General features: G+C 36.3%; 1 protein-coding gene across 5 annotated transcripts in view; it reads right to left on the reverse strand.

Moving 5' to 3' along the window:
• LARP1B (La ribonucleoprotein 1B) overlaps window positions 1–12,977 on the reverse strand; it is a 108,489-nt gene that overhangs the window by 64,458 nt on the left and 31,054 nt on the right. For 2 of the 5 annotated variants that reach the window (XM_023743149.1, XM_023743148.1), the window contains 2 exons: window positions 10,240–10,414; window positions 5,149–5,321 (listed from right to left, as the gene is read on the reverse strand). In XM_023743149.1, the coding sequence (XP_023598917.1) occupies window positions 5,149–5,321; window positions 10,240–10,414 (348 nt within the window). Of the gene's footprint in view, window positions 1–5,148; window positions 5,322–6,356; window positions 9,637–10,239; window positions 10,415–12,977 lie in introns of those variants that run through there. The other 3 variants (XM_023743150.1, XM_012559374.2, XM_023743152.1) reach the window with 3 other exon arrangements.

Below are 12,977 nucleotides of genomic sequence, written 5' to 3' on the forward strand. Positions count from 1 at the left end.
TGGGAATGTAAAATGGTACAACCACTTTGGAAATCGATTTGGCACTTCCTTAAAAAGGTAGAAATAGATGTACCGTATGATCCAGGTATCCCGCTCCTTGGAATGTATCCTAGAGAAATAAGAGCCATCACACGAATAGCTATATGCACACCTGTGTTCATCGCAGCACTGTTCACAATAGCAAAAAGATGCAAACAACCTAGGTGCCCATCAACAGACGAATGGATAAACAAATTATGGTATAACCACATGTCATGGTTTGAATTATGTCCCTCAAAAAATGTGTGTATCAATTTGGCTGGACCATGATTCCCAGAATTGTGTGGTTGGCCTCCATTTTGTGATTGTAATTTTATGTTAAAGAGGATTAGGGTGGGATTGTAACACCACCTTTACCCAGGTCACATCCAACGTAAAGGGAGTTTCCCTGGGATGTGGCCTGCACCACCTTTTCTCTCTCAAGAGATAAAAGTAAAGGGAAGCAAGCAGAGAGTTGGGGACTTCATACCATCAAGAAAGCAGTGCTGGGAGCAGAGTGCGTCCTTTGGACCCGGGTCCCTGCGCAGAGAAGCTCCTAGTTCGGGGGAACATCGAAGAGAAGAAGGCCGACGGAGAGAAAAAGACTTCCCCTGGAGGTGGCACCCTGAATTTGGACTTTTAGCCTACTCTGACTGTGAGGAAATAAACTTCTCTTTGTTAAAACCATCCACGTGTGATATTTCTGTTATAGCAGCACTAGATAACTAAGACACCACACAATGGAATACTATGCAACGATAAAGAACAACGATGAAGCCATGAAACATAACATGAAGGAAGCTGGAGGGCATTATGTTGAGTGAAATCAGTCACAGAAGGACAAATATTGTATGAGACCACTATTATAAGAACTCAAGAAAAGGTTTAAACACAGAAGAAAACATTCTTTGATGGTTATGAGGGTGGGGAGGGAGGCAGAGGGGTATTCACTAACTAGATAATAGACAGGAATTATCTTAGGTGAAGGGAAGGACAACACATACTACAGCGGAAGTCAGCACAACCAAAAGCTAAGAAGTTTCCTGAATATAACCCAACAATTATACTCGAGGGACAGAGTAGCAGGGGCAGGGGTCTGGGTACCATGCTTTCAGGGGACATCTAGGTCAACCGGCATAATAAAGTTTATTAAGAAAATGTTCTGCATCCCACTTTGGTGAGTGGCGTCTGAAGTCTTAAAAGGTAGCAAGTGGCCATCTAAATGCATCAATTTGTCCCAGCCCACGTGAAGCAAAAGAAAATGAAGAACACCAAAGACACAAGGAATATACGAGCCCAAGAGACAAAAGGGCCACATAAACCAGAGACTCCATCAGCCTGAGACCAGAAGAACTAGATGGTGCCTGGCTACCCTACCACCAATGACTGCCCTGACAGAGAACACAACAGAGAGTCCCTGACGGAGCAGAAAAGTGGGGTGCAGAACTCAAATTCTAGTAAAAAGACCAGACTTAATGGTCTGACTGAGACTGGAGGGACCCTCGAAGACACAGCCCTGGACTGTTAGCCCAATATTAAAACCATTTCTGAAGTCATCTCTACAGACAAAGATTAGACTGGACTATAGGACATAAAATGATACTTGTAAAGAGTGTGCTTCTCAGCTCCAGTAGATACATAAGTCTAAATAGGCAGCTCCTGTCCGGGAGCGAGATGAGAAGGCAGAAAGGGTGGTCAGGAGGAGTGTGTGCTATCACTGTATGGAGAGAGCAACTAGGGTCACACAGCAGTGTGTGTATAAATTTTTGTACGACAAACTAACTGGAACTGTAAATTTTCATTTAAAGCACAATTAAAAAAAAAAAGTTTTGTTGATCAATGTTTCTCAATCTCTATTCTATTGACATTTTATATCAAGTAATTCTTTACTTACTAGGATGCAGCAGTACTCTCACAGCTGTAAGAACTAAAAAATGTTTCCAGACATTGCCAAATGTTCCCTGAGGAGGCAAGATCTGAATACGTCCCCACCTCTGGTAGAGAACCACTATCTTAAATATTTTGTGCTTCCTTTATGCTTTGATCTCAGTGATAAAAGAGCTCTGTTCACTATAATCTTCAGTGTGATAGCCTTCTTCATCCTTTCAACATCTAGGCCCAAATATTTTCATTCACCTTTTCGTTATAGAGTTAAATTTCATTATTTGAATCATTTGAATGGCGCTCTCTCCAAGTTTTTTAATTAGAATTTTTATTTTGAGAGTGCCATTCAAATTATTTTCAAATAATTGTACATTCACATGCAGTTGTAAGAAATAATAGGGGACCACGGTCTTGGAGGACATCCTGGTCAATTGGCATAACATAGTTTATAAAGATAATGTTCTACATCCTGCTTTGGTGCGCGCAGTGTCTAGGGTCTTAAAAGTTTGCGAGTGGCCAGCTAAGATACATCCATTGGTCTCATCATGTTTGAAGCAAAAGAGAATGAAGAAAACTGAAAACACAAGTAAGTATTAGTCCAAAGGACTAATGGACCACATGAACCACAGCCTCCACAAGCCTGAGCCCAGAACAACTAGATGGTGCCTGGCTCTCACCACCAACCACTCTGATAGTGATCCAAATACAGGGTCCTGGACACAAAGGGAGAAAAATGTAGAACAAAATTCAAATTCACGAAAAAAGACCAGACTTACTGGTCTGACAGAGACTGGTGGAACCCCAAGACTATGGCCCCTGGACACTCTGTTAACTCAGAACTGAAGCCACTCCCAAAGTTCACCTTTCAGCCAAATATTAGACAGGCCTATAAAACAAACAATAACACGTTTAAGGAACGTGCTTCTTAGTTCAATCAATCATACGAGACCAAATGGGCAACATCTGTCCAAAAGCAAAGACGAGAAGGCAGGAAAGGGCAGGAAAACTGGACAAATGAACCCGGAGAACCTAGGGTGGAAAGGGAAAGGGGGAGAGTGCTGACACATTGTCGGGATTGCAACCAATGTCACAAAACAATTTGTGTATAAATTGTTTTTTAATGAGAAACTAATTGGCATTGTAATTTTTACTGTGTTTCACACACAATGAAAGAAATAATAGAGATCCTACATACCATTTGGAAACCCTGGTGGCATAGTGGTTAAGAGCTATGGCTGCTAACTGAAAAAAAAGATCAGCAGCTCAAACCCACCAGGTGTTCCTTGGAAACTCTATGGGGCAGTTCTACTCTGTCCTATTATAGGGTTGCTATGAGTTGGAATCAACTCGACGGCAACAGGTTTGGTTGTTTCTTTTTTTTTTTCCTTTGGCTTACGTACCCTTTGGAGACCTGGTGGTGCAATGGTTAAGTGCTCAGCTTCTAACCAAAAGGTTGGAAGTTCGAATCCTCCAGCCACTCCTTGGAAACCATATGGAGCAGTTCGATTCTGTCCTACACGGTTGCTATTAGTCAGAATTGACTCAACAGCAATGGGTTTGGATTTTGGATTCAGAAGACTTTTAATAGCAAGAGCAGGTCAATGCCAGATAGTAAGCACTTGACATGTATTCTCATTTAAACCCTGGAGCCGAATAAAGGTCAATGGATTACTTAACTTGCCCAGTCATGCAGCAGAACCAGAATTTGGATGCAAGGCTATTTAACTTCAAAGTCTGCACTATTTCCACTACTGTCTTAGTCATCTAGTGCTGCTATAACAGAAATATCACAAGTGGATGGTTTTAACAAAAAGAAGTTTATTTCCTCACAGTCAAACTAGGCTAAAAGTCCAAATTCAGGGTGTCAGCTCCAGGGGAAGGCTTTTTCTCTCCGTCGGCCTTCTTCTCTTCGGTGTTCCCCCGAACTAGGAGCTTCTCTGCGCAGGGACCCCGGTCCAAAGGATGCACTCTGCTCCCGGCACTGTTTTCTTGATGGTATGAGGTCCCCATTTCTCTGCTTGCTTCCCTTTCATCTCGAGAGATAAAAGGTGGTGCAGGCCACACCCCAGGGAAACTGCCTTTACATTGGATCAGGGATGTGACCTGGGTAAAGGTGGTGTTACAATCCCACCCTAATCCTCTTTAACATAAAATTAGAATCACAAAATGGGGGCCAACCACACAAATTTGGGAATCATGGCCCAGCCAAATTGACACACACATTTTTGGGGGGACATAATTCAAACCATGACAACTACCCATCAGTCTTCAAACTTTTCTGCTTTAAAAATAATTTTTAATTATTTTAAATTTTGATAAATTATGTATCCCTCACAAATTTATAAGTTAACATCTAAGACTTTCATCATAAGTTTAAATAGTTGCATAATTTCCAGCATATTATAAATACTGACATTTTAAATAAAATTATAAATATAAACAAAATGTATCTATTTATAAATACAAATAAAATTATAAAACCTGGCAACGGGTTTCATCTGGTTACCCAGTTTCCCTCTATGGTAGCATCTTGCAAAATAGTGTATCACAAACAGGATGCTGACACTGATACGATCCAGAAATCTCACTCAGATTTCTCCAATTTTATTTATATTCAGGTGTATTTGCATGTGTTTAGATCAATACATTTTATCATATACGTAGGTTTGTGTATCTGCCACCATAACAGTGGAAATACAGAGCAGTTTCCCCACTGTAAGGATCCCACCTATTAGCCTTTTATAACCACATGTCCTTTTATAATCTTCTTACATCCTCATATGGCCCACACAGAAACCAATTCTTCCTCTTTTCTATTGCATGTTAAATCACCAGAACATATATAAACCTGACATGCACCCTCAAGAACCTGACAACTACTTAACAAGGTTATAACTTCAAGATTTAGGCACATTTTGTAAATTTTTTTTTAATTAAAAACAAATATTAAACAAAGTCTAGCAGCTGAGTGCATTAATCCCTTGCTCCACCCAGGAACTCCAAGTTTAGTCACAAAAAGGCTAAGTCAAAATATTTTTAAATTATGTTCAGAAATAAAACATAAACTTTAAAAACTGATAAAATATAACTCACTACTAGAGTATAAACCTCAAGTTCTTATTGAGAATAAGGATTCCAGTTTTTACTTTCCCAAATTTTACATATGCACCTTACAAATAAAAAATACACTGAACTTACACTGCACCCAGGGTACAGCACATTTTACCAAGTCTATTAACAACTTACCTTCAATTTCACTGGTGAAGGACGATGTCTCTTTTTAACTTCTATCCAAGGCTCTGAGTCCAAGTCAGGCAAACTGGTAGACAAACCTCTAGACACTGCTTGAAGATTACTTGTTTCAGTACTTTTCCTTAGACCCAGTGGACTTCCAATTCTCGGAGAGTTTGGGGCAGACTCTAAAATTTTAAATTAGTTCTACAGTTAAATACTGATTTTTCTTGTAAAATACATTACATTCTTTTCTTAACTTGGTTTGACAATTTTTTTTTGTCACAAAAACATGACAAAATCAATATATGTCAATTATAACCTTTCCAGTGATTTTAAAACCTGAAGAGCTTACAAGACTTACATGGAGGTGAAGCCACTGAGTTATTAAAAGGAGTATCACCAATCTTTATGCAGATCCCATTCACTCTGGCTTCTCAATAACATTAAAATGGGTCAGTTACTAATTATGACAGTACATCTATTCTGGAGTAAAGTTCTCTGAAATCTTGGATTAAAGTTTATGAATTATAATGAAATTATGGAATCTCAAATGCCATTAAGTCATATGCTAAAAGCATATTTTTATTCAAGGTAAAATTAGTCCCTTTTTGTTCCACTAGGATATAAACTAAGGCAGCATTACTCCCACTTTTCATATTTTCTTTGCTTAACAAAGTTTCCCATAAATGCAATAAACGTAGTGTGTCTACTCCCTATCTTGCCTCACACTGAATACTGTGAGGAATAGAATGTGACATCATTAAAGAACACAGACCTGGCAATAACATTTATAAACTCTGTTGGAATTTAAAACGGCCTCTCTCCAGACTATCACTTCTGTCGATTTGTTTTCTTTTAATCAAAATCTTTATACATTGTATAAATAGAATCCAAATAGTTTTCTTCATAATTATGTTTTTTCAAAAGGCAAAGAATATTTTGTCCAAAGTGTTTTAAATGTTATGTTCATCCTCAAGCCTAAAGATGCAACATGGAGTTACTCTGGACAAAAATGTTTTAAAAACAAATTTATACTACAAGATTCTAAACATTATTTTCTCCTCAAAGTCAATTCCCTGAAACTACTGCAAAGATGAATGTCACATACAGAAAGCTAAAATAAATTAGCACCAGCAATCTTTCATTTCCTAAATGAATGAAAAGACACGTGCAGGAGTTTGGGCTTAACTCCAAGATTTTACTTTCATCTGCTATATACTAGAGTAAGATGGATCTTCCCCATGGACTCAGAATCAGTTTCAGAACTCAACAGATTTGGGTCCAAAAAATTTACTTTATCACTTTAAAAAGAGGTATATTGTTTCATAACAAAGCTCTAGAAGTGTGCTGCCTGACACAATAGCCATATGTGGCTACTGAGCCATTGAAATGTGGCTAGTCAGGAAATTGCTCTAAGTGTAAAGTATACACTCAATTACGATGACTTGGTATGAGAAAAAAATGGAAACTATGTCAAATTTTAAAATGATTATTACCTTGTAAATGATATTTGCTTATACTGAGTTAAATTTAAAATATTACTAAAATAAACTTCATGTTTTATATTTTTTAAGGCTACTAGAATTTGTTACATTATGTTTCTCATATTATATTTATATTCGACATTACTGCACTAGAACTTTCTTAATTAACAGTACACATATCACCATTTAGTCCACAAAAGTAGTCCAGTTGAAATACTGGGTTTAGACTGTCAGTGTTGAAGTCACAGGAATGAGAAAAACATTAACCCCAGAGAACCCTATTCCTATGTTCATACAGTGAATTAGGCCTTTAAGGCGTGATTAAGGACCACACCACAGTAACTGGGTTTGGAGATTGACACAGTTACTTCATACTACTGAGAATTAACTAAATCACTATATATAACCAGTTGCCACTGAGTTAATTCAGAGTCACGGCGACCCCACGTGTGTCAAAAGCGGAACTGTTCTCCACAGGGTTTCACTGGCTGACTTTCTGTAAGCAGATCACCAGGTTTTTCTTCAAGACACTTCTGGGTTAGCAGCCGAGGGCTAAATCCTTAGCGCTACTCAGGGACTCCAAAATACTATATGTATAGTTCATGTAGAAATCTTAGAACACCTGCCACATTAAATTTCTATATTAAAAATAGTAGTTACTGATTTCCCTACCAGAAATTTAATCTTTCAACACCCATTTAGCAGTTTATTACATAATCATCCCTAAATGCTTTTTGAGCTTGAATTACGTTTCTACCATGATGTCATTTTACAATCATCAAAACATATGTGAGAAATCCATTAACATTAAATAGCCAAAGAAAATTTAGAACAGTTTTAGAATAAGATTTTTAAAGAAAGTTTACCTTAAAATATTTAAGCCAATGTATGCTGTTCTGGTTGGTTTTCTGCATCTATATTTTCTTTTACGGTGAATGACATTTTTAAGGGTAATGGAAAACCTCTAACTTTCCATGGCCAAATGAGTTTGAATATGACGACTTGGATTATTGTCACATTATTTACAGACAAAAAAATTACATACTTTAATGCTTGTTACAATTTGTAAAAACATGAAAGAAAATATTTATCTTCACTGCTTTCATTCACTGAAAATTGTAATTTGACTCTCCAAAGATAAATTGTCACATATATTCCATTTCATCTATCTGGTATGACTTTTTTTAATCCACCTTTAGGGAATCAGAGCTCTGGGTAATTACACAGGTTTCTTGGTCTCTTTAAAAGGATTATATACTTTATCTGTGGCACTTTCAAGAATACTTCTGAGTATCAAGTTTTCAAAGGAAATCCCAGGGATCCTCCCAAACATTAAAAAAAAAAAAAAAAAAAAACAGACTGTCAGGTATCTGATTCTCAATTTTTGTGAATGAAATCATTTAAGGGTTGATATTGCAGTATGTATTTAAAGCACTACAAAACTTCATTTCAAAAATAACATCTTACTATCCACTCTCATCAATCTTTTTTTGAGACATTAAGGTTTCTCTGCTCAGTACAAAGGTCAGCCCATGCTAGACAATTCAACTACCGTACAGGAAAAAATAGAAAATTTCATTTCTTTGATGAAGAGAATCAAAAATAAATCCCTCAGGAAGAGTTTGTTTTTAAATTTTAAAGTTCTTCTAATTTAAGATAAAAAGGATACAGATAGAAGTTTCACTACTTTTCTCCACCCACAGGTACAAAGAATGATAGTCTAGGTGTCCTATACCTTATTTACATTTCACATTTTTGGTGACATACTACTCTCCACTGAATTTAGTCCACTAGGGTTCCTTATCAGAAGGGGATTGTTATGGTCAGAAATTTGGGGACTCTTGGGAAAAGATTAAGTTGGTATTTTTATTCCTATGGTCTAGTAGGAATTAGAATAATTCCAAAAACATTTCTTTTTCAATATTTCCTCATTATCGATTTGGTTTCTAATGTACAATCTATAAGAACCCAAAATAAATGACAACATAATAAACACTGACTAATTTCAGGCAATATGTATGTGCATGCATCTGCGTGTATATAAAAAAAAAAGTATACAAGACATTATGATTTTATTCTTATAATTTTATTAATAATACACAAATGGTTAATGGACAGGCATCACTAATTTGACTGACCTAAGCCACCCTGTGGAAAAAGAATTTTCCATTTTATCTAATTTATCCAGTGCCTGTTCATAAGCAGGTTAAAAATGTCATCTTGGGCCCCAAGTTTACACAATAAATAAATCTAACTTGTACAGTCAGCCATTACATATTAAAAAAAAAACGGAAACAATGTTACTTTTCTTCAACTTTTAAAATACGTGCCCACGTTGCTTGCTGGGATTAGAAGCAGAGAGGATTTACAAAGAACAACGAGATAAAAAAAATCTTTGAAACTATCCATCATCAATGCTTTATTGATGGTTATATCTCTATAATAATATATCAAAAATACATTTGGAAGAGTAAAGAAAAATATACCCTCGTTCATTCCTTAAATTTCTTATCCCTTAATGTCCACATTAATAAATCTTATAGTCCATGTGAAGTATCATAACAACATGTGCATATGCAATGTACACTATATTGAAGGACAAATCAAACAGCAAAGGACCTGAAAATCTGGGAAACGCCATTCAAATCTATTTTTGCATTACTGATGTACACAACTCTGGAAGCAAAAAACAGAATCTTCTTTCCCACCGTGAATAAAAGTAGCCCATGCAGCCCAGGCCAATTACACATAAATGGGCAGCTCCTATAAAAACAACAGCAGTCCTCTTGTCTGTCTCTCATCATCAACAAAGGTGGTTATCTCCACTGTAGTGCTGGCCCGACTTCCTTCACAAAGAGTTGAAGTAGACATTCTTGAACAGAAGACGGTTCTGGTCGCTTTCATTTCTGCAGCACAAGTTGTTCCAACGTTTATATTGACATTTCAGTGATTCACCTATTCCACTGCATATTCCAATCAAATGACATCCAAGAGCATCAGCAGATCATCACCCTGACTGAAAAAAGTTTAAGCACACATATTTTTTCCCAGGAGGGAATGTCTTAAAAATGATCCAGGAAAAAAAAACTTAACATTAAAGCAGCTTTTGGAAATTCTAAACACAACTTTTTTTTGAATCTATAATTATAATAATTTCATAACAAAACACCAATTCTGTTTTAGAATGTAGGTAACCTGTCTTTTCAAAACAAGGCTGAAATACATTGGTAACAAAATGAAAGGACACCTACCCTACTCCTGAGTATAAGACTGTTCTTTGAAGCATGAATATCTAGACTATTTCATCTTACAAGGTGAAAATTGGCATAATATATCTTATTATTTAGTAAAATTAAAAGGAAATTCACAGAAAATCCATACTTGACAAAGTACACAATTTAAGAATAAATAGAACAGAGCTTTGCCTATAATTCTTAGATACCTATTAACTTATAGCTCTGCGTGGGACGCAATATGAACAGAATTTAGAGCATCAAAGTCATTTAGCTATCTTTACTCTTCCTATTGAATCCAAGCAAACTAAAAAAAGGACAGGTAAATATGGACCAAATAGTGTTGCCAAAAGTTACGCTATCTGCTCTAGAACAAAAGCTGTTACCTGTATGTGAGCCAAAGGCTTGGCCTGGTACAAACTCTGGGCAATCAATCAGTTGGGAGAAGTCTGTTTGTGGCATACTACGTGGAGGAGGGCCAGGAATTGGCCATTTTTCTGGTTCTATCTTTTTTCTCATCTTCTCGTCCACAATTTCCACTTCGGTGCTATCTTTCAATGCCTGGCAAATAGGAATTTTGAACTATTAAAAACTTAAAATCTTCCATTGCTAATGTCCCATACTTCTAATAAACTTTTAAAAAAAAGAAATCTGATGACAATTGGCAGAGACTGTACTGCAGTTCATGCTTCTAAAAATACCCATAAAAGGATTGTAACTATTTAAAAATAAAAAACTAACAGAACAAATTTTAAAATCATTTGCCCCTGTAAAGTATAAATACCATGATTTAACGTGAGACTATCGAAGTAGATAATTTGGTTTCCACAATTACAACAGCCATTTAAGGATTATTGTACCCACAAGAAACAAAATACCTTTAACTCAAGTTTTACTGTCATTTTTATTCTTCATTTTCATATTCCATTCTCTCTTCCCTTAAAATAATATCACTAAATAAAATTTAGGCATTTTATTATTGTAGTAGCCAGTACCTTCTATTAGATGAGAACTACATACACACACACACCATTCCTCTCAATAACTGTAAGGTAGGTATTACCTCTAATTCTTAAATGAAGAAACTGAGGCTCAGAAAAATAACTTGACAAAGATCACAGACCTAATCCAAGGCAGTACCAGGACTCAAATCATGATCTGTCCACTAAACTCTTGGCCATTAAACAACAGTACCTCTCACAAATAATAATGATATAATTTAAGGGTAAAATAAAACTAGACTAGAATTTCTTCAAAATAAGAACTAAAGCCTAATTTATCTGAACTCTAACTGAAACTCAAGGGTACTCACCTTTTAAGAATTAAACAAGAATGTATAATATAAAAACCCTTACTTTACATAATTATTAACTTACAATAATTAAAACCCACTATTTTAATTCAAGAATATGTGTATTACTTTAAGAACCTTACATTTGTATGCCGTTAATATTAGTATCGTACTTAACTCTCAACTTAAATTTTATACAATAAGACACTACTTTGATATTAGGATTAAAATTTATGTAAAAACAAACTCCTTTCATGGGAATCAGGATTTTCACTGAAAGAGGAGTATAAAATAAAATGCAGGAAGATAAGGAAGAATAGTATGTTGTTGGGTTTGAAACGATGATATCTATATTTTTCTCCTAAAATGTATTTTCTATTTTTGTCCACTGAAGGACCTGTAAGCAAAGATACCTCAGTAGCTAAGAATATACCCAGCATCCAGATCTTGATATCTAACATTCCCCACTAAAAAGAAGAGCGCTCCTTGCAGAAAGGGTGCAGTACAAGGCGCAGTGGGAACATCTTGCGACAGAAAACAGGAACAAATCAAAATACAGGCACTGGCTAGACGAGGCTCCACCTACCGAATTAGGAATCGAGCATCAAAAACAATGACGCTCCAGGATTGCAGCGCACTGAATTTAAAAGGGGGAGGGGAGGACTGGGGAAAGGGTAAAGGCAGATCCAGATTATGGGCTATTTTTTTTAAGAAACTGGCCTGGACTCTTCAAAAATGTTAATGAAAACGAGAAGCAGAACCAAACACCTCGCAGGATTGGTTTACTCGGTTTGAAGGCTTGGGACTATAGTTTTGTGGGACAACTCAGTTAAATGGCATAACACAGTTCATAAAGATAATGTTGTACATCCTAGCTTGGCGAGTAGCGTCTGAGGTCTTAAAAGCCTGTGAACGGTGATCTAAGATACAACTACTGGTCTGTACTTGTCTGAAACAAAAGAAAATAAAGGAAACAAAGCCTCATAGAGGAAACTAGTCCACAGGACTAATAGGCCACATGAGCCACAGCCTCATCTAGCCTGAGACCAGAAAAACTAGATGGTGTCTGGCTACCACAACAGACTGTTCAGACCAGGGACACACTACAAGTTCCTGGATGGAAGGAGGAAAAAATGTAGACCAAAACTCAAATTCCTAAAAAAAAAAAGCAAGACTTACTGGACCAATAGAGACCAGAGGAACCCCTAAGGATATCGCCCTAATATATCCTTTGAACTTGGAACTTAAGCCACTCCTAGTGGTCACCTTTCAGCCTAATAATAGATTGGCTTACAAATAAACAGTATCATCTGAGAGTAATGTGATCCCTTAAACAATCAACTATATGAGACCAAACACAAAGATCAGAAAGCAAGGAGAGGCAGGGAAGCTAGATCAATGGAAACAGAACAAACAGAATGGAAGTAATGAGAATGCTGACACATTATAAGAACTGTAATAACCATTGTCACGGAACAATCTGTATAAAAATTGTTAAATGGAAACCTAATTTACTGTGTAAACATTCACATAAAACAAAACATTTTTTTAAAAAAGAGAAGTTGAGTGGGGTGAGAGGGTTACTGTTCTAAAGGTAATTCAAGCAACATCCTGGATATTTTTTAAAAAACCACCATTTCACAGGTTATAATGTCCCAGCATAGGAACCATTAACAGGAGAAAAGATAAATAAATTGCAATATATCCACACAATGGAATGATACTCATCAAAACAGTAAGGAACAACAATATGAATGAGCCTCAAAAACAAAGGGTCAGAGACAGAAGAATTACATTTACACAAAAGCCAAGAACAGACTATACTAACTGATG

Source organism: Trichechus manatus, unplaced genomic scaffold, assembly GCF_000243295.1.
Source record: "Trichechus manatus latirostris isolate Lorelei unplaced genomic scaffold, TriManLat1.0 scaffold00239, whole genome shotgun sequence".
Lineage (NCBI taxonomy): Eukaryota > Metazoa > Chordata > Mammalia > Sirenia > Trichechidae > Trichechus > Trichechus manatus.